This window comes from Triturus cristatus, chromosome 11 (genome assembly GCF_964204655.1).
Source record: "Triturus cristatus chromosome 11, aTriCri1.1, whole genome shotgun sequence".
Classification (NCBI taxonomy): Eukaryota; Metazoa; Chordata; class Amphibia; order Caudata; family Salamandridae; genus Triturus; species Triturus cristatus.
This window is the reverse complement of record NC_140594.1, coordinates 1,032,288,219-1,032,314,223: the sequence shown is the minus strand read 5'-3', so window position 1 is coordinate 1,032,314,223 and position 26,005 is coordinate 1,032,288,219. Positions and strand designations below refer to the sequence as shown.

Here is a 26,005-nt window from a genome sequence, read left to right as displayed (position 1 = left end):
AACGTCCATTAGGGGGTGTGAAAACACCCCAGAACATCGGCACCAGCCTCAACAAGCTTTTTTTTTTGGGGGGGGGGGGGGGGGGGGAGCTTTGGGGCTGGGTGGGGTTCGAAAGTACCTCGTAGGTACTTCTCAGTATGAGATTTTTGTTCGAGTTGGCAGGTAGGTTATCGTCAGCTGTGTTGTACCCATTCAAGACAGTACACACTTCGCACATTTGACTCAGAGACCACGGACATTGCACACACTAAGATGAGAGGGGTCAGCCCTCCATTCCATCCCGCTACTGGGTGAGCGAGCCCCCCACACCGTCCGTATGCCTGGGCATTCCCCATGCGCTGACTGGCAACAGACTGCTGTAGTTTTTTTGTGGCTCAAATACCTCTGATGGACTTTATTTGTGTGCCTATCACTAGTAAATAAATTAGCGGTCGTGAAGCGGTCCCCATACTATTGACTCCCAGGGCTCGGAATTTCAGCCACATATACTGTGTATTTGGTCTACAAATGATATTGCCATTGAGTTTATGCACACATTGTGACAAACTCTTCATGTAGCAGGTCTTCATTTGTGATTCATTCATTGTCCTTGCTGCAAATTTGATTTGTTGGCTGCTCTTAAATCTCACTTGTTGTCCCGATGACGACTTATCGAATTGATGACGTCGAAATGCCGTCGACATTATCCGTTAGCAAATCAAGAGGAAGCATTTGCTGTATTTTTTTATCTTGTTCTAAGACGGACAAATATTTGGATTCTTTTCCTTCGCCACTGTGTGTTTTTTGTTTACACTGTGATCTGTATGATTATGTTTGTTATGTGTAACTTTGTGAGCAACTATTACATGTTTGTATTGGATTCTGTATTATTTTTGCTTTATAACAAATAGTCACAGCTTTGTAACAAAAAAATGTCAGTGTGGGTACCGCATTATTTTTATAGTCTGTTTTCTGTTTTCTCGTTGCACTGAGTAATACACTTTTGTTAATGATTTAGTTTTCTTTAGGGATTTCTTGTCTGAACCGTTGTAGCTGTTACAGTGCCTGGCTACACAGCGGCCCTCAGGCTGGGGTGGGTTACGCCTCGTACCACAATACACCACGCCCCACTATCCTGTCTTGGAATGTGAACGGACTACTAGACAAAATTAAACGGAGGTGGTTCTCCTCGATGTGAAAACACATGCCCCAGACATTATCATGTTGCAGGAGACTCAACTTTTGAGGACAAAATGCACTTTCCTTAGCCGTCATGGTTACACGTGTGTATTTCATGCAGGTTACGTCAGAGGCTCCAGGGGTGTGGCTTAACTACTGAAGAAAACATTCCCCCCGACGACCCTTACAGTCCGCACAGTTCCGCTTGTCTGATATGTTGTATTGCACGGTGTATTGGAAGGAGTGCACTAGATGCTCAGCAGTGTATATGCCACTTGCCAGGGCTGCTCCCCTGGGCACAACAGTGGTGGGTGGTGATTTCAATACGGTCATAGCCCCAACACTAGATACAACCCAAGGCTTCGTCCTGCTGGCGTAGTTACTTATCCAACTGGTCCGCTTCCTTGGGGCTGGTAGAGGTATGGAGGCAAGTCGCATGAGCACTCTATACTCCTCCAGAGTTCATCCTTTACTGCCCAGAATAGACTTTGTATTTGAGCCAGCTAGCAAAACCGCCTTTGTCATTGGTTATCGCATCCTCCCTAGAGGGCTTTCTGATCATTCCCCTGTCGAGGTCACACTTCAGTCGCGGGTAGAAGGGAGTCGGGGAGTGGCAGCTGAATGCCAGGTGTCTTTAGAACACCAGACTGACAGAGCTGCATAGGAATGACATTCTGTAATTCTTTGATCTTACCTCTGCATCTGTCTCGACAAAGGTAGCTTTATGGGAGGCCTTCAAGGTAGAGGGGAGAGCGGACGAGAGACAACAGACCTTGAAGAGTAACTCCAGTGGTTGAAGGCACAATGGATTGAGGAGCCAAAGAAGACAGACTGCAATTGATACACACAGCTAAGGAAGGTCTCTGCTCCTACTTGCTAGGCAAGGCTAGATACTCCTGGCTTCTTTCCCAATCGAATTGGTGGACACAGTTGGCAAACTACTCTTCTGCCTGGCCAAAAAGGACACAGACACCAGAATTATAAAAATGGTCTGGGACACCCTGGTACAACTGGTTAGGCAAAGTGCTGATATTGCACAGACCTTTGCCAGATACTTTCAGGACCACTAGGTGCACCAGGCCCCTCCCCAGATAGAGCTGTATTGACCCTTTGTCTCCAACCTTCCGATACCGGCAGTCACACCCTCTGAAGCGGAGGACGTGTACTTGCCACTAACTGAAACATTAATACAAAAGGGCCATCTCTGCTATGTCCTCAAGTAAGACAGCTGGACCTGATGGGTTCCCCCTTGACGTTTTCATGCAATATCCTTGCTTCTGGCCCCACACCTCCTGGCAGCATACCAGGAGATGCGGGACACCGGAGTGCTGCCTCGTGGCCTGCGCAGGGCCACTATTGTGGTAATTCCCAAGCCAGAAGACCCATCACATCTTTGAGAATCTTATATGCCAATCTCCTTCATTAACATCAAAATGAAAATCCTGGTGAAGGTCCTCACATCACAACTGATCTGGAAAGTTAGCACCTTTGTTAGCACTGATCAAAGCAGCTTTATACCATAACATAGTACCAGGCATACCCTGCATAGATTGCAGGTGGCCCTTGCACAGACTCACAGATTGCATGGGTCCGCCACCCTGCTTTCGATTGACTTTTGGAAAGCATTTGACACAGTACATTGGCCCTTTATGCTTGCAGTTCTCGAAAAGATGGGATTTGGCTGGCACTTCCATGGATTTGCTTTATCCCATCTACCATTTTTCCCCATGGTCTAAAGTACATGTGAACACAGCCTTTCCCTCTTCCTTCCCAATTTGGCATGGCACTCGCTAGGGGTGCCCTCTCTCCCTTCTCTTCTTCACACGGGTCATCAAGCCCCAGGCCAAATTGAACAGACAAGATGTGATTTTCCATGATTCCGGTGACCTGAGAGCCCCATGGCCAGAATCTCTCTCTACGCGGACGAACTTCTCTTTCGTCAATGCCCTGAAATTACCGTCCTGAGAGTCTTCCAAATTCTGTGGATGTTCGGGGATGCATCAAGACTCTCGGTGTACTTGGGGAAATCGTCTGTGCAGCCTACGATCCAGTTGTTGAAGGTTCTTATGCCAGTCTGCAGGTCTCTGATATGGTCTGGTTGGTTGGCTCTGAGGATTTTGGTCTAGTCTGCTTCCACTATCTTATTCCAGCTACGTCTGGGGTTGCTAGTAGGCTTTGGTGTGGGGAGTTGGGGAGCGTTGATGTAGAAGTGAACTATGGAGTTGCTGTGAGCGGGGTTAAGTTAATCAATCAATCAATCAGGGGTTTATAAAGCACGCTTCTCACCCGGGAGGGTCTCAAGGTGCTGGGGGAGGTGGGGGGGGGGGGGGGTGCACCTCCGGATCAGACGAAAAGCCAGGTCTTGAGGTTCTTCCTGAAGGTGGACAGAGTGGGGGAGCATCTGATGTTGACTGGGAGCTTGCTCCAGGTCTTTGCTGCGATGTAGGAGAAGGCTCTTCCACCTGCTCTGGTTCTGCGGATGCGTGGAGTCTCTGCCAGGGCGAAGTAAGCTGAGCGGAGGTTCCTGGGATGGGGAGCCAGTGGAGGTCTCGTAGGTGCGGGGTCATGTGCTTGTGTCGTGGGGTTCCGAGGACGAGTCTGGCTGCTGTTTTCTGAATGGTTTGGAGCTTGAGTAGCAGGGATTTGTTGATTCCGGCATAGAGGGTGTTACCATAGTCCAGTCTGCTAGTTACGAGAGCGTGGGTGATGGTCTTTCTGAATTTGTGGGGAATTCACTTGAAGGTACTGCGGAGGGAGTTGAAGCAGGTCGAGGCGACGGCATTGATCTGGTGGGTCATGGTGAGGGAGACGTCTAGTATGATACAAAGGTTCCGGGCGTGGCCCGTCGGGGTGGGTGGGTTTGTGAGGGCAAGGGGCCACCAGGAGCTGTCCCACGCCGTGGCTGAATGTATCCTTGTTGCTGCCTGTCAAATAGGGTCGAGGGGGTGTCCTGCATTGTGGGTAGGGCCTTGGACGAGCTGGGTGAGTCTGAGGTTGTCAAGGTTCTCGGATAGGGTAGTGGAGTTGGGATCTGTGGGGTCGAGATGGAAGTTGAGGTCGCTGAGTAGGATGACGTCATTTGAGCTTATAGCTATGGGGCAATGGAGTCCGTGAAGAGTTTTCTGAATGTGGTGAATGGTCTGGGGGGGGTCGGTATGCCAGAGTGCCTTTGATAGTGGTCCGATGTAGTTGCTGACTTGTAGTTGGAAGTGCATGTGTTCCGTGAATGCGTGTTCTCATTGGTTTAGGTGGTGCAGCTGATAGAGTCCTTGTGGATGATTATGAGGCCTCCTCCTGGATTGTTGGGCCTGTTCTGGCAGGATATATTGTATCCCAATGGGATTGCGGTTGTAGATGAGGGGTTGAGCCAGGTTTCAGTAAGAAAGAAAATGTCAGGGAAGTGCATCTAAATGATGTCCCACACACAGTGTTGTGTTTGCAGAGAGATCTGGTGTTGAGGAGCATGCATGTTAGGCGGAGTGAGGCGTGTGTGGTGGGTGGGATAGGAGTGCTGATGCAGGAGAAATGGCAGTGAGTGCACGAGAAAGATACAATTGTTAAGTGACGTGTGGCGTGGAAGCAGCTATTGTGGCAGCATCCAGTGTTGAGTGCTTGCAGGTGGGAGGATGTATAATGGCAGTGTTCGGACAGACTAAGGTCAGTAGCACAGGGCGCAGTCCAGATGTCATCGGGCACAGATGGGCTTTCCTTTGGCTACCCGCTGTGCACTTGCGTAGCAGCCACCATTAAGTAGGTCCCAGAAGGGGGAAGTAGCACGGGGTAGGGATGGGAAGAGCGCTAAAGGTGGGTGAAGGCATGCAAGGAAACACCAGAGAACTGGTAAGAAGTGGGGGAGCATCCCAGGAGAAAGTGGAGAGATCAAGGAGGAACAGAGGGAGAATGGCAATGAAGGAGGGAGTCAAAGGAGAAATGAGAATGGATAGACAAGCAAACAGGCAACAAGGGGTGAGAGAGAGTGTAAAAGTAGAAACAGGCAACAAGAGAGTGAATGGAAAACTGGAAACAGGCAACAAAGAGTGAGAGAGAGAGAGTAAAAGGAAAAATAGACGAACAGGTAACAAAGAGTGAGAGATAGTATATAAAGGAAGAGAGAAGTCCAGGTAAGTGGGTGCTGAGGCCTGGTCACACACGCCGTGTATGCGCCAAGGGGATTCCGATGGGTTTCCTTTACCTAATGCACATATGATGACAGGCCAGGGATGCCTAACTTACAACTTTACTATTGTGGTTCCTAACTCATTCCATTGAATAGGGGGAGGAAGAGGTGTGCTGGAGTCACCTATACTACAACCTTACGGCTTACACTCCATTTAATAGGGAGCCTGAACTCCTCACATTTGCACATGATCACCAGAAGACGACCGTAGTGCTGGAAGGCAGCGTTTAAACAGATCGGTGGGCAAGGCAGACTATCTGCAGAAACCCCACTCTGGCATGGAACACACCTTGGCATTTCAACAACCAAAAAGGATTTAGGGCCTGGGACCTCACTGGCATTTCCACAATTGGAGAAGTATGGGCCCAAAAGCTGCATGAAATCCTTCGACCAATTAGCAGTAGACTTTTCCCTTAACAAAAGCCAATTCTTTTAGTACTTCCAGTTGCGGCACACTATCGATATATATATGCCTACGAGGGCAGGAATTGCCGGAGTTCCACTCCGTGTAGGCTAAGGTTACCATGGCACAACTCGGACAGAAAGGGATATCACAAATTCATAGGTCTCTTGTGATCAACTCCCCTGACGCTTTTCATGAGCTCAGAGATGCACGAGGCAAGGACTTTGGTGTGTTAGACAACAACAAGTGGGCTGTGAGCAGAATTGTCACAAGGATCTTGGATGTGTAAGCTAAAATGTGTTTCATACAGTTCAAGTACCTATCCAGTGCCTACTACTATTCTGCTAAGCTTCGGCGAAAGGGCAGAGCTCCATTGACTGCATGCTAGCAATGCCACACAGTGCACTTTACTTGATTCTGTATGGGAATGTCGTCGTATCCTCCATTTGGTGTACGGTACATGCATTCCTGAAGGGGGTACTGGGATATGACTTTCTGCTGGAACCCCGAGGAGCACTCCTGGAAATTGTGGATGGCTGGTAGGGTGGCCGAGTGCACGTCTACTTGTCGGACTTGGATACCTGATCACCAAATGGGATATTGTGAAGCACTGCAATCCACAACCCCTTCGACCCTAGGCGAAGGTAAGAGGGCCTGAACATAAGTTCACTGGTAGAGAACATAGTGTACACAAGGCCAAAGGATGACCGAAGAAATACTAGAGAATTTGTTCCCTATGGACACAGTATGGAGAGGCCTGAGGCCCATGGCTTGGGATGAAGGGGGCCTGAGAGGATGGTTGCCAGAAGCGATGTTGAAAACTGGCTGGTTCCCTGGGTTGGGGGTGTGCGGGGCAGATGTGTTAGTGGGTCTGGAAGTGATGCGTGTGTACGAATAGATGTGACTGAGACAGCATATGGGTGTACCTGAAGTTTTCACGATCTGGTAATATATTGTGTTATACAGTTTGAAATGCTAATAAAATAATTTATCAAAAAACAAAAAGGAAACTGAACCTACAACCTCAGCTGATTATTGACTACCAAAGTCTCAAATAGGTTGATTGGCTAATGCTTTTTCATAAGTAAATGTGCCTTCGTCCAGGAACCTCATGGGGAACTTCTACACAAGGTGGGAGAAACACACAAGTACTTAAATAAAATATTTATAAATCTGAACAAAGGTTTTCAAAATAAATTCTACCATTTAAGTATCCTATTTACAACTGGGCACAGTTACCGCTAATGGTCATGCATAAACCCTGACACTCTCCTACCACAGCTATGACCAGGATTGGGCCTCAATTACAGGGATCGCAGAGTTGTGGATCAAGAATGATGGAGCGGTGGCAGACATCAGTACAACAGTGCCTGAGAAGCCTTGTTGACATCCCTTTTCTACTTGATAGATTTGCAGAGCACCTGGTAGAACACGGAGCGGATGGACTCAACGTCAGGGCTACCTGCACACCCCACGGAGAATCCCTTGGATTTAATTCTGCCCGTATGGGTGTCCCCGAGCATGCACTGGCAAAAGGGGTATTCTAAGGAGTCCATCATGGATACCATGTATGAGTAGCACTAGTATAGGAAGCAAACCTCAGGAAACATGACCATAGGGCTAACTGGAAGGCCACCAGACAAAAGCGGTGACAGGACTTGCGTCCCACTTCTGCGACTGAGATTTCCCACCCATCTGGCCGCTACACAATTGTTTTAGAAGAGAGATGGGAAGGCTGGTACACTACGTTAGTGTTAAGGAGTACAACAACATGGGCCATTGGCATCTCAGATAATAAAAGCACCATTTCCGTCATCCAATCATCTTGCCTCAAAGCCGAGCCATGTTGGAATCAATCAACGAGTCCTACCAACGCCATTCCAATCTGAACAGGGAATGGTGGCTACTTGTGGAAGTGGCAGAAAAGGCAGAATCCTAAACTCTACCTGTGACCTGTAAATGTCAGCTTGGAGCGGATGGCAGGACCATGGCAGACTCACTCTATTGCTGCACCCCTCCATTGTCTTAATCAAATGACAATTTCGGAAATACAAGCCAAGCACGAACTAAACTCCTAACCTGGGTTGCTGAGCAGGGCCCATCTGTTTGGTGCAGGCCAACAAAAATAGATTTTTTTTAATTTGTATTAATCTTTAATGATTCATGTACGATACATACTAAGAGCATGTTTTTTAGGGCACACAAGTTTCAATAACCTTACCGGCTCTTTTGATCCTTTTCCTCTCTTTCAGCTGGTATGGCTTGTGATCATGTGACAAAGGAATCGCATTTCCGTCTTTGTCACACAAAACTCCACGGGAATCCCCAACGTTTGCCACAGTAAGATCTTTGTCAGAAAGCAATGCAATCAAGCAGGTTGTTCCTAGAATAAAAAAGGAAATGGTATGATTTAGAAACAAAAGTAGTTCCAAATATTTATAGAATGCTGTACGTCCTAAGGCCTTTCATTAAACAAACACAATGAGCACAAAGATATTAAAATAACTTCTGAGACAACTGTTGCTTCAGATGCAAACAGTGTGTACACCACAGTGGAAACTTTAGTAATTCTAATGCTTCACTGTGTGTTTGGAGAGTAATCCAAAGGGTCCTTAACCAGTGGCGGCTCCTCCGCAATGGCGGAGGACCGTCAACCCACTGCCTGGCTCAGAGCCAGCAAATGTAATATGAAATGATGTTCTTGCATCGCTTTAGTTTACATTTGCTGGCCCTTAGCCAGCAGTGTTGGGAGGGGCGGGCTGAGGCTTGTGCACTCCACTAAGCAAGTGCTCATGTGTGTTTGGCCGGCTGTGTCTCAGGCCGACCAAAACACACATGCGCACTTAGGTTTTGTCCAGCCCAGCTGCATTGAGCAGCGGGCTGGAGAAACTCCACAGACTCTCTAGTCTGAGCAGGGCATCTTTCCTGTCTGATCAAACATCCCCGCACTGATTGGACAGGGAGTCGGTTCCAGGGGCTGTTGGGACCAGGCAGGAAGAGGAGAGCCAACGCGACCAACGCAAGGCTGGAGGCGTCCAGCGGCAAAAGGTACTTTAAAAAAAAATATTGTATTTTCCACTCCCTACAGCGCGACGCCTCATGCGCGAGCCCATCCACCCACCGCCCTTTGTTTATGGTGGCTGCCGCTGTCATTAATATGCTGGCACCAAATACATTGGCCAACTGAATTGTGTGGACCAGTTTCAACACAAAAAATACAAACGACAAAAAATACCGGAATCAAATCTAGATTGTTCAGATGACTGATATTCGTTAGTAAATTAGGTTTTTCCAACCACTTCAAGAGTTTATCCATTCAATTAATTTTTGCTTCCAATATGTAAACAAGAACTCTACTGCAAAGAAGGCGCCAGGCCCTCCGATTGAGGACCTCTAATAAATGGAACCATCATCAAAATATCATATTTTACATCCAACACTTGGTTTGGTCTAAGGACGCAGCACAATATGGAAACATATGTAGCATCAGCTGGTGCTGAAACCATTCCATATGCCACTGAAATTCTCACTCGTTATTTCACGCAACTGAGTCAAAGTCTTTGTGATACTTAACAGTAATCTTTCTTGCAGTTTCACTGTAACAATGCTCTTTTCTTTCACTGTAACAATGCTCTTTTCAAGTGTTTTAATGTATTATAAATTGCTGTACATTAAAAATAGTGCTTCCGGTTTTATGGTATTCATTTTTTTGCCATTTCCATCTGTATTTATCCATATTTATTTTTTGCTAATTTTATCTGTACTTTGCCATATTTATTTTGGGTTTTCTGAAAAAATTAAACTGAAATTAGTATATTCCACATCTATTTAACTGATAAATATGCACTCCACTCATGCTTGAACGAACACCCGCAGCAGAAGATAAATCAATGCACATATATAAAAATATGCACATGTCATAATTAACCTTGTGCATATCTATTGCTTAAGCCTCTTGACTAAAATTATTTTCTTTTAAACCCCCTTACCTATCAAACCTACGACCACACCCATCAAATGCCACAACAATAAGAGAAAGGGCCTGACGTTCGGACATATAGCCAGTTGCTAACCAGTTACAAATTGCTGAGCGACTACTAAACTAAGTGTTTGTAATTTACAAAGACTTGCTCAAGGCGTATTTTTTAGAATTGCACACAGTACAGTATATTTATCAATTCTTTTTTTTTGGCTATTGCAATTTCCAAATCGCTAAATGCAATTACCAAATAGCGAATCACTATTTTAATATACCAAGTATTTGACAAAAGGAAATTCATTAAAATAAAGCATTTCGTGTGTGTAAAATACAACCAACTGGAAACAGAGGGGCATCAGGTGCAAAGTATACCAAGGAGCTGAAATAAATGCAATCTTTCACAGTGGCTGCACTCTATGCTGCAGTGAGGATGATGAGGGTGGTTGGAGTCACCAGGAGGAGGCGGAGAGACTGCATTTCAGACAGAGGGGGACTATTTGAACAAACATATGAGGACGTTTATGCTAGGTATAGGCTTACCAGAGGTCATTCTAGCTTAAAGTAATGGTTTGGACCCTGCATTAAGCAGGCCGACACAAAGCAGTGGTTCTTTTCCTCCACATTTAGGTTTTGTGCAGCTTACACCCTTTAACTTTTGGTACATACCAATGCACTGTTGCATCTGCAGGAGGGATATCACAGAGTGCCTCATTCAGGTTCTGTTTTTTAATGTTCTTGACACAATGTTGGCTAGAATAAATTCCCACATTGCGTCTCCAAGTAGCCCTGCTGAGTTAAAAGGTTCAAAAATCTTATTCTATGCTATAGCATATTTACCCCAAGTGAGCATATGTGTAAACTGCACACATGTTCTAATTTGCCCACCCTCTGAAACACAGTATGTGTATGTATCACAATACAAACAATCCAACATTCTTTAAACATACAAGTAGTATGCAATGCCACAAGTCTGAGCACACACCTCGTTGATCGATACAGCGATTCCTACAGCGTTACACGCTGGGGACTATAGGAGCATTACTGAGCTGACATTTGGGTTACTTGAAAGCAGATTCTGATGTCTGTACAAAACTGGGGGTGCTTCAGATTATGATCCAGCAATGTGCCGCAGACTAGTAGCCACCGGTGCTATGCGGCATATTTACGCAATCTGTAAGAGAATCCCTATAGACCCTGCCCTGTCACAACTCAGATGAACATGATGGTAATCCCCCGGTTTGCGAACTCTAGGACCTGATGCTGCAAGAACTGCAGAGGGCGGAGGGATAATGTCACAAACAACTACTTTTAATTTCCATATCACAGACATTTTGAAATAAATACCAAACAAAGTGTATTGAGTACTAAACAAATAGCTTTTCTGTTTATTCAGATTATTTTGAAGATGTTGAACACATACATTATGAACATATTACAAATGCTATTTAAGATTTAAGCTTAAAGAAAATAGACAGTACTTACTTTCTTTTCTAAAGAATATCGTCATTGTATGTTTTACTATGTAAGCCTTGGATGTCCAGTAGATGGTCTTTGTGGTGACCACTGTGTGCCTCTTCCTGACCTTCCCCACTCTGGCTTCGAGTACTCCAATGGAAATACTGCTCACACTTGAGCCCGCCTCAGTTTCCCCAACCAACCTTGCTGCCCCGATTCCAGCATTAACAGTTTACATTTCCTTTAAAGTGTTGGTTATTTGTGCTAGACTTCTTGCTAAGGCACCACCGTGGTGTACTAACTCCACCTGCATGTTACCAGTTCTCCGAGTCATATCTTAGGTGGCTGTATGCAGTAAAAAACACAATGGTTCGGGTGTGGCCAAAAGGTCCAATAATAAAGTGATCCTATAGTAGCCCGTCTTTCAACAGAACACCCACACGTTTGGAGGAAAGTGTTCATGCATCCCGGTGACGCCTGTGTGATGCCCAGTCTTGAGGCATGTGTGTGGCCAGCTCCTTTTTAATCATAGTTAACTCTTCAAAGCCTGATCTAATGGCTGCATTACTTTCAGAAATGGTTTTATCTCATTTTGCTACCTGTCTATTCAATGCATAAATCTCAGCAAGAGTAGGTGAGCTTTCATGGACTAGTCACATTCTGGACCTTAAAGCCTTCCTTCTCTTTTTAAAATAGGAAGGCATAGTAATGGTTGTTATTGAGTTTCTGCAGATGAATCAATAGTTGCAGCGGGGTCTCCTAATGTAAGAGTGGTGTTTTGCAGCTTGGTGCACTTTCAGTCTCTGAAGGAATGGTCATCACATTTTCAGCAGTTTCAGCTTCTGTGTGACAGGACGTTTCACTGGTGGGGTCGTATGATTAGGGGAAGCAGTTTTAGGTCAAAAGACAGTGAAAGCATGCATTTAATATAAATGATCAGCATGTTTAAGCATTTTCCTGTTCTAATTCTATATCAACATAATTGTTTTATTTTAAGTTTCAGATTTATTTAAAACATAGAGGTCTCATTATTAATATATATTTACATAAACCATGAAACTAGAAATGTAAAGATAAAAGTATGTAAGTATTGGGCTTATTCATATGGCTCATGTTACCCACAATACATTGGTCTGAACACTATGAAAATCTGAAATAAAATATTTTCTCATTTATTTATTCAAAAAGTCTTGTTTGAGTACTTTGAAAAAAATCATTTCAACAAAGCTTGTGGTGATCTGTTCTAAAATTAGTATTTAATCCCCATTATGGTAAATTGTAAACAACTAACTTGTAGCATCAGATATAGGGGCTGAAGTGTCAATATTCAAAATTCCAGAGATGGCTTCAGGCTAGAACATCACCTCTATTAATTGCTCCATAGGGGCCGGTGGTGGCTTTGTGCTCGGTCCTCCACTTGTAGCTGCAGCCTCCTTTCTTCTTGTAGCTACCTTCACATTGGTGCGTGAGCGCAGATCGTACCAGTCCTTCTCATTCGTTTCCACCGACCTATTTTTAACACCTACTGCATTTATGCGCTGTTGGATCCTTGTCTAAATTTGTTTCTTAGTTTTTTCAGACACTGTTGTTTTGCCAAAGAGTTTGTCATGTTTCGAGAGATACTCCGCTACTAATATCTCCTGCTGAATTCCTTTTCTGTTTCAAATATTCTATTTAATATTTTATGTAGAGCCAGGCTTTCTTTAAATTTAATGCCCCGTTTGTTTCCATTGCGTTCCATTTCCTGTCAATAAAAATTTAAATAATCTACCCCACAACAAATCATTTTTTTGCACGGAAAGGGACTCCATGGAAGACATTTACATATCTCAACCTAGAAAAGATATTGATCTCACTTCTAGATCCCATATAAAGAAGGATCAAAGAAGCATCTCAATACCAAATCAATGATGAAAATTGCTGTTAAATGTTTCAGATGTTTTGTATCATTTCTTACAATTTCCTGAGCCTTTTACTGCTCATGCGGGCTTGATTTAAAGTACAATCCACAACCCTATAATTTCAATGGGCTCTTCAACACAGATTACAGTGTACATTGCAAATTAAGGAGAGGAAATTAAGTAAGTATGGAAATCAGAAGACAAATAGCGTGGTGTCTATGGAAGTGTCTTGATGAAATCCATATCTAACATTTGTTTTTACACAGCATCATCAACCACATATTGATACCAAGGAACTAAATCATTGACTGGAACCCACAACCATCAACATGGTGGCCTCTCCTCTCTCTCCCTCTCTGTGTGAAGGTTGGTGAAGGTTGGCCTCAGTACTGTTGCACCATCGCAACTTCGATGTAAATTTCTCAGGGTAAAAAGTCAAGGCCAAAGTGACAGGTGGTGGACAGAGTCATGATTGCTCCTAGCTTCATGTTGATCCAGGGAACAATGCTTCTTTCAATGCTCCCCAAGCCCCCACCAACCAAGATGCATACTAGCAAGGCCAACTCAATAATGGGGTGGAAAAAGGGAATGTCGTGAGATGCAGTCCTCATGGTAAGGTGGCCAAGGTGCCAGTAACAGTCAGTTGAGGAGGCCGCGGACAGTTTAAAGCATATGTGTCGAGAGACGTGGGGTAAGAGTAGCCGGGTACACCTGGAGATTGAGGCATGGCCTAAAATTAAAATACTGGTTGATTGGGAAATGCAAGTTACAATGGAAGGGGTTCTAGATAAATTTCCCACTGGCAAATTTACATGTGGTCCTTTAAAGCACAGGAGGTTTGCTGGGGTGAAATTGCATTGATCCTCATAAGTGTCAGCAAACATGAAACATATAAATTCATAAAGAGCACAGAGCAAATATTGGCCACTCTCTCCAGATAGAACATAACAAATGGCATCAATGATTGTTTTTCAGACAACACGGATCGCAAGAAACTAAAACAAGCATGTGCTACACCCTTCTATTGAAAAACGTCACAGAAAATCCTGGGACCCTGAGCACCACTGATCATTCTTCAAGTACCCAGTGCAATTCAAGCAATGGCTAAGTGTTGTCTCACTATTTACTAGATGAGTGTGCATTGGATTTCTTCTCACATCATTAGAAACATAGTTAAAATATGTACAGACAATTGCTAGATTACAAAACAGATTAAAACTATTACAACAGTAATTTACAAAACATGTGCATATAGATAAAACAGCGAAGTGACACCTGATAGATAATACAATTTCAGGCAACTACCGGGAGGGAAAGCACCTTCCTTTTGATCACCCATCTATCACCCAGAAAATTGGCAACAGAAATAGCAACAGCTGGACGGCAGTCTGCCATGAGAAAGCGAACTACAGCCGAGTAGTTGCGTACACCTAGCAGTCTGCATATGGGAGATAACCAGGTCCTGTGAGGGGAGGCAAAGGTTGGACTCACAAAACAATGTATGGTACATTCTCCTCTGCAGAAATACAGGCTGGACACACAGAGGCTTCCCGTCCCCAGGCCCAGCCCATTTGGAGGTGAACACTCTCAGTGGTAGGGTACCCACTAGAAACTGAAAAGATAGCTTTCTGCGCAATACAACAGACACTTGATGCCAAAAGAGCTCAGCCCAAAAAGTGGGCTTGAAATCAATAAAATCATTGGATAACTTCTGTTAACTTGGAACAGGTGGCTCAGCGAAGTTCATTAGCCATTACAGATGCCCAATAGGGCTTTTTCAAAAGATCCTTGGCTGGGAATTAGGTAGACTCTGGGCACTCCCACAGCTCAGGCAGGCCAAGAGAGTAAAGTGCCTCCTTAATACGCAGCAGCCAGGGGACCTTACTGAAGCGACCAACCTTCATAACATGCTTGAGACCTTCAACATAGTGTGCAAGTTCAGGGAAATTCCATAGGCATCTCCAATACAATAATGGGCGCAACCAAATGTTGCCTTTCTCTTTTACACCCAGGTCCATAAAGAGTGGATACAGTGAAGTGCTGGGAGGGAGAGAGGTAAAATTTCCAAAGAAACTGTTTTCGGTTTTAAATAATTCTTCGTGATTGGAAAAAATCCACATTTCCACATCATATAGTGCGGCGCCCAATGCTTTAGCCTCATACATTTTAAGAACGGGTGAAACGGGTTTAGTGTATGAAGTTGAATACTCCTTAAGCAGCGCCCCGAGGTCGGCTTGAGCTTTATAGCAGCCTTATTAACATGGGAGTGCCAGGTCATACTCCCACAGAACGTCACTCCGAGATAAGTAAAGCAGTCTACCTTCTCAAGGGTAGCTCCCCCAGGAATATACTTCCCTTATACAACTTATTGTTGTTTAAATGACATCACTTTAGTTTTAGAAGAGTTTACCTCCAGGCCATGAACAAAGCCATTCTCATCAAAACGAGTCAAAATTTTCTGAAGCCCGCTTGGGGTTTTGGAGATCAACAGGGTGTCATCCGCCAAGAGGAGAATCAGAGTTTTAGTTTGTGCCAGTAAGGGAGCATCCATATCAGTCTGGGAGAAAAAATGGACAATATTGTTAATGAATAGCGAGAAGAGGGTGGGTTCCAGGACGAAACCCTGGCAGACACCTTTGTGGACTGGCATCCTGTCAGACAATTGACCCTGGTCCCATCTAACAAGCGCATAATTGTCCTCACGTCAGCGGATTAGTAACAATAAAGTGTGTGGAGGCATTGCCAGGTCAGAAAGGGCTTTCTACTGGCCAGACTGGGGGACCAAATCAAGGGCCGATTTTAGATTGACAAAGGCAACATAAAGGTTGCCTTTGCCGATCACAACAGTCCACCAATAAATGAGTAGACAGCAAAAGGCCTGGTCAATGGTTGAGACCTTTCTGCGAAAGCCAGTTTGAAAAGGAACAAGCATTGGCATAGCCAATAGGTCTAGTCTTTGGGACCTTATAAGTGTTTAGCCATGCAACACTTGATGTTGTTGCACCAAGGATATTGTGCTGGATAACTAAACCCTTATAAGGTCCCAAAGGCGAGAACTGTTGGCTGTGCCAATGCTTGTCCTTTCATGCGCTCCTAGTGGAGTGCCTCCCCTGTGCCAGGCTGCCTGGAGCGGGGTCGGGCCTGGCTTGGTCCGAGCCTCTGTCATGCGTACTGCTCGCCCTGCCGCTGATCGCTCTTCCTACCTCCGTGGGTCGGGAGATGTGGGAGGTGCTGGCACGGAGCCTGGCCAGCAGCCCGCTGTGGGCGTCAGTCAGTCTGAGTCAGGGAGGGGTGAGGCTGAGAGGCCCGGGGAGAGAAGGGGCAAAGGAAGTACAGACAGAGGGTGAGGGGCCCGGAGAGAGAATGGGCAGAGGAGGCGCAGGGAGAGGCTGAGGGGCCCTGGGAGAGAAGGAGAAAAGAGGCGCAAGCGAAGAGAGAAGGGGCGAAGGAGGCGCACGGTGATGTCCCGAGGATAGAAGGGGAAAGGGTGGCGCGGAGGGAGAAGGAGCAAGCAAAGGAGGCACATGGATGGAGCGGGGTCGGGCTGGCTTGGTCCGAGCCTCTCATGTGTACTGCTCGCACTGCCGCTGATCGCTCTTCCTGTCTCCGTGGGTCGGGAGCTGTGTGAGGCGCTGGCACGGAGCCCGGCCAGCAGCCCGCTGTGGGCGTCAGTCAGTCTGAGGCGAGGACGGGGAGGTGTGAGGCTGAGAGGCCCGGGGAGAGAAGGGGCAAAGGAAGTACAGACAGAGGGTGAGGGGCCCGGAGAGAGAATGGGCAGAGGAGGCGCAGGGGGAGGCTGAGGGGCCCAGGAGAGAAGGGGCAGAGGAGGCAGAGTGACGGCCCAGGGAGAGAAGGAGAAAAGAGGGGCAAGCAAAGAGAGAAGGGGCGAAGGAGGCGCACGGTGATGGCCCGAGGATAGAAGGGGAAAGGGTGGTGCGGAGGGAGAAGGAGCAAGCAAAGGAGGCACATGGAGAGGCTGAGGGACCCGGAGAGAGAAGGGAAAAATGAGATGCAGGAAGCGAGTGAGAGGCCCGGAGGGAGATGGGGCAAAGGAGGTACAGGGAGAGGCTGAGGGGCCTGGAGAGAGATGGGAAAAGGTTTGTCTGTGATATGCTCACCGAAGCGATGACATTGATGATGGAACCGCCCACCAGCCTCCACCGGCGTGCCGAGGACCAACAGTTCTGTGACAAGTTCAAAGATATTGCCGTGCTTCGTGTCCCATGCAGTTTGAAATTGACTGAGAAAACAGAAAACACCCATGTGCGACATTATGCCCTTAAAGTGTTACATCACGTGAGTGCCGTCATGGTCGACGTTTCAACAAATGAGGGGATGCGCTTTAAGGACAGCATTATGGGCTTGGTATTAAATGGGACAAAACATTTTAGAAGAAGACGTCTGTATTAAAGAGGCTTTGGTGCGTGTTGTGGTGCAGTTAATTCGATGTAACTGGCCGAAGCGTTGGCAGTACCTATTGGCTGATCTGCGTGACCTATGCCAACAAGGCAGAGCAACGCGGTCCCGAAAGCGAAAGAGAACCGCGCTGCAGCCTATCTCTTGTCTTTATGAGGCCATATGTTTGAAACACATGGCCCCATAATGATAAGAAAAGCTTTTACAACAAACGTAAAGCAACCGAGCCAGTCCAACTGGGACGGTTCTAAAAGAGAAAAGTGTACGTCACTAGACGCTCTTTTCCAATGGCTGGCCACCGTTTAGCATAAATGGTGACGCCAGCCAATGGGAAAGAGGGGCGGGGCTTAAAGCCCACTAGAGAAATATACCGTAACTCATTAAATCTCGCCAGCGAGACTGCGCATGTCTGCGCAGTCTACACCAGGCGAGACCTAAAAAGGACATTTTTCTCAGTAATCCAAGCCTGGACATTTACCAGCACACAGCGACAAATGACTTTTTGAAGGCAGCCTATTAAGCTTATTGTTCTATAGCTACTTGGTAGTGATTGATCACCTTTTTAATAGATGGGTACAATTATTGCACCCTTCCAGGATTCAGGAATGGGAGCCCCCGCTGCAATGACATTGGCAAAGGCTCAAATGTAACGGGGACCAGCTTCCATGTCAGATAAGAATATGTCGACCGGATATATATCACAATGGTGTCTGCACTCATGAGATTTACTTTGAAAAACATTTGTTTACACTTTTCTTGAACTACCACAAATTACCTAGCACAGTGTTTTTTTTCTCATAAAAAGCAACATACAAGGAGGTCACATTAGCGGTTAGTAGTATCAGACAACTTACTCAAACTGTTAAGCATGCGGTTCTTTGGATAAAAATGCACAATTTAATGTGGTTATGATTACATTAGATTTACCATAAGAGATAAAAACAGATATGTATATATGATTCCAATGTGCATACCCCCTGTGATTACAAATTAATTTTAGTTTTAAGACTAAAATAAACACGCATTTGACAGGACTTAAACCATTCCATAACATTATTTGCAAATAGACTAAAGGTTTTATAGTTCTTAAGGACAGAACCAATCATTACTAAGGCGTAGTGATGTCATTAACTGACAACTTGTTTTGCACACTGCAAATACTAACCACACAACCTCCTTAATCTAACTTATAACTTACTATCAAATAAGCACCAATCAGAACCACTACAGAAAATACCAGATTAATACTAAAATCCTGACTATGGCCAATGATATCCGAGAAAATAACACAAGAACTAAAAACACATTGTACATTCTCTCTCCCTTCTTTCTGAGTGCTATTTGAGGGATGGGGAATGGGGCGGGTCTGTGCAGTTTCATTTTTGCATATGAGGCATTGGGGAATCACAAAGTGAATGCTGATCCCTGTGCAGGTGGAATGGTTGAGATCACTATTTTTCCTGTTATTGCATGTCTGATTTAAGATCCACAAATTTGTAATTGAAAAGAAAAGGAACCTTTGTGCTCAACTAATTGCATCCGACATTGTGTTTACCGCGCTGTCTGCAAAGATGCTTCGCTTGACATAGTCTTTTGCCAAAAAGATATTACGAGTGACTAGTCCCTCACCCTGTGGTCGGCTCTGAAAAAAGTCCTAAAAGATGTAGTCAAATCTGTTACCAAGATGGAAAACGTAACTTTGATAAAATGCACTCAAACCCAACAGGATGCCCCCAAAGTTCAAATGCTGCACAAGTTCTCAGTGCCTAGTTGAGGCCACCAGAACTGCCCGTTTGTGAGTTCATAAACCCAGATGATCCCAACAACTAACGGCCCATCTCGCATCTCCCTCTACCCGCCAAACTTGTAGAAAAAGTGATGAATAGCCAGCTCACACAATATATTCAAGATAATCAGCTGCTTGATGAGACGCAGTTTGGTTTTAGGTCCGGACATAGCACAGAGACAGCACTGATTAAAGCTACAGATGACATAAGGGTCGGGCTTGACAGAGGTAGAGCGGCAGCACTTAGTCTCCTTGACCTGTCAGCAGCATTTGATACGGTTGACCATGGGATGCTTATCAACCGTATCACCACTTTGGGCATTAATGACAAAGCTGACATCTTTTCTTACTGACAGATCACAATCACTAGTGCTGGGCAACTTTGAATCGGCTACGTTCGCTCTTCTCTGTGGGGTTCCACGGTGCTCCGACTCGGTTTAACATTTATGTTACAGAGCTGGCTCTTCCAGTCAAATCTTTTGGCCTTACGTTAACTTCCCATGCTGAAGACACCAAAATTGACCTGTCCATTTTGGAAAACTGCACAGAGGTCTCGGCAACTTTCCGGACGGTATGCTGGCTATCAGCTCTTGGATGTCCAGTCACTGCCTCAAACTCAACTCAAGTAAAACTGAGATGACTCTGTTTGGTAATCTACTGCCTCCCTACATGCAGCTGGTGGCCGGAAGAAGTGGGATCTCCTCTTATCCCACTTACAAAGGCAAAGAAAGATATATGAAATTTTAAACTTCAAACCTCAAGTCAACTCTTTGATCTCCACCTGCTTTTACCTGCGCAGAATGATCAAAAAACGCTTTCCTTTTATCCCAGTGGAGGCGAGAAAGACAGTAATTACAGCACTGGTCCTTTCCAAGCTGGATTACTGCAGTGGCCGATATGTTAATATGCAGGAAAACAACCATAACAAGCTCCAGATAGTGCAGAATGCGGCTGCTAGGATTCTCAAGGGGACCCCTAAATTCATGTCGGTTGCCAGAGAAATTCAGAAGTTGCACTGGCTTCCTCGAAGAAGCTGCATCAACTTTAGAGCTTTGTGCATAGCCCATAAGGCAATGCATAATATTGGCCCAGGGTTTCGGAAACACTCTTTTCAGATATGCACTCCTGGCAGACAGTTACGATCACTAGGGGCGAACCTTATGACCACTCCTATATTTGACAAAGCCAGTTAGGGAGGCAGAACATTTGTTGGAACCACTAAGCTATGGAACAATCTAACATCCCATGTCAGAGCTTTGCCAACCCTCGTCTCTTTCAGAGAGGAGCTAAAAACCTGGCTCTTTAATAACTAGGCTCCCTCCTGCTCAGGTGTAGACAGCGCCAAGACACCTCAGGGCATATGAGCGCTTAACAAATTGCTGTAACATAACATCAGTGTGTAATTCCTGGTTACGGGCTTGAAATTTCGAAATAGTGTATATATCTGCAGCACAGCATTGTGTGCAACACCTGAGTCACACATTTGCATTTTATATAGCACAGTACAGCAGGTTTATGAATTTGTAGGACAGATACTCCTGTCAGATCCAGTGTCAATCAAGATAAAATTGCTCAGACCCCCTTTTTAAGAGTTTGTCGGAGTGTTCTGACCCATATACAAACCATTGTTTGTGCAGGGGTCAGATTTGTGCAGGGGTCAGAATTACAAATTGGGTGGTATTTACCGCACTCTGAACTGCAGGATGCATTAAATACCTCGACCTTCGTTACATTTTGGCGGGTATGCTGATTATGGAACGTAAACGCCCAAATCTGCATTTTATTCCCCAACAACTAGAAACCGGCGCTATTCTTCGCATCCGATAAAGGGAGTCGGATTTTATCGGGTGCAATAAATGGCACCTACTTTTCAGAACACCTGGAAGTCAGGGCCTTGGAGTCTTAAGTACCAGCTGCCAACATCTGCATGTACCTACATTGAAAAAGTTTGAATTATTGCAGATTTTTTGTCAATATTTCTTTTTTGAGAGATTGATTAAAAGGATTCTGCTGGGTATTAATAACAGTAAGTGCCACAAAACAAGTGAGGTTGTGTTGTGCGCTTGATAAAAGATCACGATTAGTGTAGTTACACACATACTCAATTTGATCATGCCAACGACTATGTGCGGGTGTAAGCAATTCATAAAGGTCAACACTGCACATATAAATCGATTTACTCAGGCGTAACGTCACCAAAGTGTGATGTATTAGTACGCCAGAGAAAATCTCTTACGTGAGACGGGAAGTGGATGTTTCAGGGCGGGAATGTCCTTCGATATATGGGACAACCTAAAAACATTTAAGTTCAGAACCCATTTCCACCTTTTAAAAACACTTCTCTTTCCCAAGGGGTTGTAGCTAGCTCACTGAAAACAGCTGTTATTGTACCCATCTTAAAAAAGCCCGGCGCTGACCCCTCGGTCCTCGCCAATTATCGCCCCATCTCACTCCTACCATTCTCGGCCAAAGTGCTCGAACGTCACGTTACCAGTTCTTTGAGCACCTTTGTGGAGGAGTATGGGGTTCTGGCTTCTCGCCAAGCAGGCTTCCGCCCCGCTCACTCTACGGAGTCTGTAGTACTCTCGGTCCTGGACAACCTCAGGGAGGGAATGGATACCAACCAGGCTCAGGCTCTGGTTCTCCTCGATCTCTCCGCCGCCTTTGACACGGTAGACCACACTATCTTGCTCTCCCGTGTCAGGGCGGCGGGGATCGGGGGTACAGCCCTGGTGTGGCTGTCCTCCTTCCTGAGGGACCGCACCCAGGCTGTCCGACTAGGCGATTTTTCTGCAGACTTCCGGAAAGTTCGGTGCGGGGTTCCCCAAGGTTCTTCCCTCTCACCTCTTTTGTTCAACCTCTATATTGCCCCCCTTATTTTTTCACTGCAGCAAATGGAGGTAAGCGTATATAACTATGCGGATGACCTCCAACTTGTCTTTAACCTATCTTCTTCCTCTGCCTCTATCTTAAATTTCCAGACTATAATGATTTTTATCCAGGACTGGATGAACCACAATCACTTGAAACTCAACCCGGATAAGACCGAGCTGGTGTTGACAGGTGGTTCCTCCAGTCCTTGGTCTTCACTGTTTTGGCCCCCTTCCCTAGGGTCTCCCCCGGTTCCTTCTACCTCAGTCAAAACCCTAGGTATCAAACTGAATTCTCAGCTCACTCTTCACTCCCAGGTTAGCTCTGTGGTGTCTTCTTCCTTTCTGTCACTACGCACCATTCGTAAGGTATCTCGTTTCTTTTCTTTTGATGCCTTAAAACTGATCACCCTGGCAATGGTCATCTCCCGCCTGGATTATGGCAACGCCCTGTATGCAGGTATTCCTGCATATAGTTTAAGGCGTCTGCAATTGATCCAGAACCAGGCGGCACGGTTGGTGTTCAACCTTCCTAAATCCCACCATGTAACGCCCCTACTTAAATCCTTACACTGGCTTCCTGTCCGCGTCCAGTTTAAACTTGCTTCCATCATTTTTCAATCTCGACTGGGCGCGGCTCCGGCCTTTATTTCATCTGAAATCGTTCCCTATGTTCCTACCAGAGAATTACGCTCATCCTCGCTATTCCTACTGACTGTCTCCCGCTTCCGGAGGAAGAAGTGGGGAGGATCGAAATTTGCGACCCTTGCCCTAGCTCTATGGAATTCTCTTCCTTTAGAGCTCAGATCCCTAACTATCTATCCCCAATTCCGGAAAAAGCTCAAAGCCCATTTATTCTCTAAATCCTTCTAATCCTCTTGCTATTTTTCTGTTCCCTTCTTACCTCTGCTGCTTTTACTCTGGAGACCTGTCTGTAACAGCGCCATGAAACCGCTGGTGAAAGTGCGCTCTACAAATACTTTTAAACTCAAACTCAAACTCAAACTTAAAAAGGGATGAAAAATAGAGATTTGAAACAGAGATTTAAACCAGAAGTAAATCTCTTTCCCTAGTGGTAATAAACCTGCCAGGGCTGATTTCCCAATGTATTTATGGATGAAGCCCTCTTTGTAGGGGTGGGCGGAATTTGCGAAAGTGACTTTCGCAAATTATCACGAAAATGTTAAAAATCTCTGCAAACACGCGGAAATATCGCGAAGATGCGGAAGTTTTTTTCCCGCCTGTTCGCGGTATTTTCTGCGTGGTCGCGGCTCGCCAACTTACCCATGCGGATGCTCGCGGGCGCGGCCATCTGGTTTTCACTATTCTCGCGGTGCATGATCGCGAGAAGAAAGACATGATCGCGCGACCAATGACATTACTGCGGGCGCGAACTGTCGCGAGACAGCGCAAATGGCTACCAACAATCCAACATCTCGTGGAGAACGCGACCGGATCGGGAAAACTTGTCGGCGAACGCGGGGATTCAGGTAAGGCGATCGCGCGCGAGAATGTATTATTTTACAGCGCGAGCAAGAAACAAATTATCTCTAAGCTGCGGAATGCGGAAATTTTGACATTTTCGTGCTCTCCGCGGAACGCGAAAATGTCAAATTATCGCAATTTCCGCGAGCGGAACGGAAATTTAGCCCAGGCCTACCTCTTTGTCTGTTTCAGTGTCAATGTCATAGCATTATTTTTAATTGACTGTGTAGACCATTCTTAGCAAATGCACAATGGGCTGAGCTGTTTCAGTGACAACCAATTCCTAGTAAAGTTGCATTTTGACATTGAAGCCATTGTTTCATGGTGACTTGATGCTGACGTCCCATCTAGCTTTAATCTGATGCTATTGCATGAAAAGAGAGCCAGTGTTCTGAACATTTTAGATAAGCTCTAAATCGTGTCAAAATCAGGGACGTTTCCAGCGACATGCCTCACAAGCTTCATGTGCTATTAAAGCAGAAGTCAGCTCACAGGGGAGTGGGCGAGAGGCTAAAAGAAACCGGGAAACTGCTTAAATACCAGCTCTGGCCTGCTCCAAGTGATCTTGTGTATCAAGAGAGCCAGTGCTTGAAATGAGCAGGAGCTGTCCGGTACCGAGTCCCTGCACTTCTTTAATATGGGATGGCGAGTACCTGCACTTCTCTGCTCTGCTCCAATGCCACCTTTCCCTTCCTTCCCTTCCCATCGCGGCCTTCCTCCCCCTTGCTGTCTTCATACCCCCTCCTTGGCTCCCTCCCTCCCTTCAATCAATCTTCTCTGTCATCCCCGCCACAGTCCAGCCCCTCCCCGGCCTCCCTACCTCCTCCTTGACCCTTCAGGTATCTTTCCCCCCGCGCTTCGTACCCCTTCCCTACACCCTCCCCTTCTCCTGGGACTCCTGCTTCCTGTCCCCCTATACATTCCCCCCCCTCCCGCCACCCCGGACAACCAGGTATGCAGACCCCCTCTCGGGGGGGTACTGCCATCGTAACCTCCCGCCTCCCTCCATGTTGGCATATGGAGTATTCCCCCAACCTCTCCCGCTGGAGAGTTTTTTTTCTTCTTTTTTCTGATCCAATAAAGTAGGGCTTCCCCTCACCCTCACCAGTGTGTTCTCCTACTCCTCCCCAACTCTCCTTGACTATATCATCCAGCCACTAGGAGCAAACCCCCCTTCCCTCCCCCCTCACAGACTGGGTGCCCTGACTCCCACTGCCCAACCCCGCACAGGCTTCAGACCGATGACTTCTCGACCCTTGCTACCCAGGGGGGGTGTCCATCATTAGCAAAGTTGGTTCTCCTGGTTCCATGTGTGACCTGCCTCTACATTGCACCCCCCTGCCCAATTGCACTGTATTGTATTGTTTGGTGCACTCCTGCCTATGTACCACACTGTGCAATTGATGTATACTTTTGTTCCAATAAGAAATTACAACAAAAAACCAAAAACAAATAACCAATTCATTCAATGGGAGAGAAGCGACAATTTTCAAGAGCATGGCCGGCTTTAGCACTTGTGGCGCCCAGTGCTACAATGTTTTTTAGCACCCCATATGGCCTAATCCTCAGATTACCTCACTAACACCCAGCAAAAGGGCCCCTCATCTCCCCATAGTCCCTATCTCGCATACATTTGATTTGTTTCGAAGCTCTGGTAAAGTCTGGCTTTACTAATCCACTTAGCTTTTTACTTTAAATACAGATCTGTTCTTTGCAGCAGGCATTTTAACCCTCTGCGCTACCTATGGTGATTCAAAACTGTCACTAGACAAAACACTGATCTCTCTCGCTAGCAGGTACATTAATCACAAGAGTTATCTTGACATTTTTGTTGCTGCCCGAAATCTGGACGCACAAGGAACTCTGCATCAGCTGCTTTTAAATCCTAAATTATTGCTAAACACAGTGCCCCCAACTGAGGTCAGCACCACCCCTCCAAGTGAGCGCCCAGTGCGGCTGCACCGGTCGCACTGCCCTAAAGCCGGCCCTGTTGAAGAGCGCGCAGAGGTACTTGGATGGTGAGCACCGAAACCTCTCGATTTCCATTTAAAGCACTGAAAAAAGACTGATCCTCTGCAGGAGGTGTTGGGGCTTCTTCTACAGTTAGAACGCCGCATTCAACTTCCCAGAGCCCTGATAGTCTCGAGATTAGTACTGTAGAATCATCTCTTCTGAACTCGTGAAAAAACATTAAAGAACGCCACAGTTCATAAAATCAAGCAGCAAGTCTATTTCTCAATCTGAAAAAAATGTTGCACTTCACGCCTGCACCCAAACCACATCACTGGCTACCAGCTGCACAAAGATTAAAAATCAACATTCTCTATTTAGTTTTCAAACTTTACAAGGGACTGAGCCCAAATAACCTAATAAAG

The 26,005-nt window shown here is 45.9% G+C and overlaps 1 protein-coding gene across 1 annotated transcript in view; it reads right to left on the bottom strand.

The window, feature by feature from the left end:
- PPM1L (protein phosphatase, Mg2+/Mn2+ dependent 1L) overlaps positions 1–26,005 on the bottom strand; it is a 562,116-nt gene that overhangs the window by 80,622 nt on the left and 455,489 nt on the right. Inside the window, exon 3 of the mRNA XM_085635226.1 lies at positions 7,960–8,121. Coding sequence (XP_085491352.1) covers positions 7,960–8,121 — 162 coding nt within the window. The remainder of the gene's footprint in view (positions 1–7,959; positions 8,122–26,005) is intronic.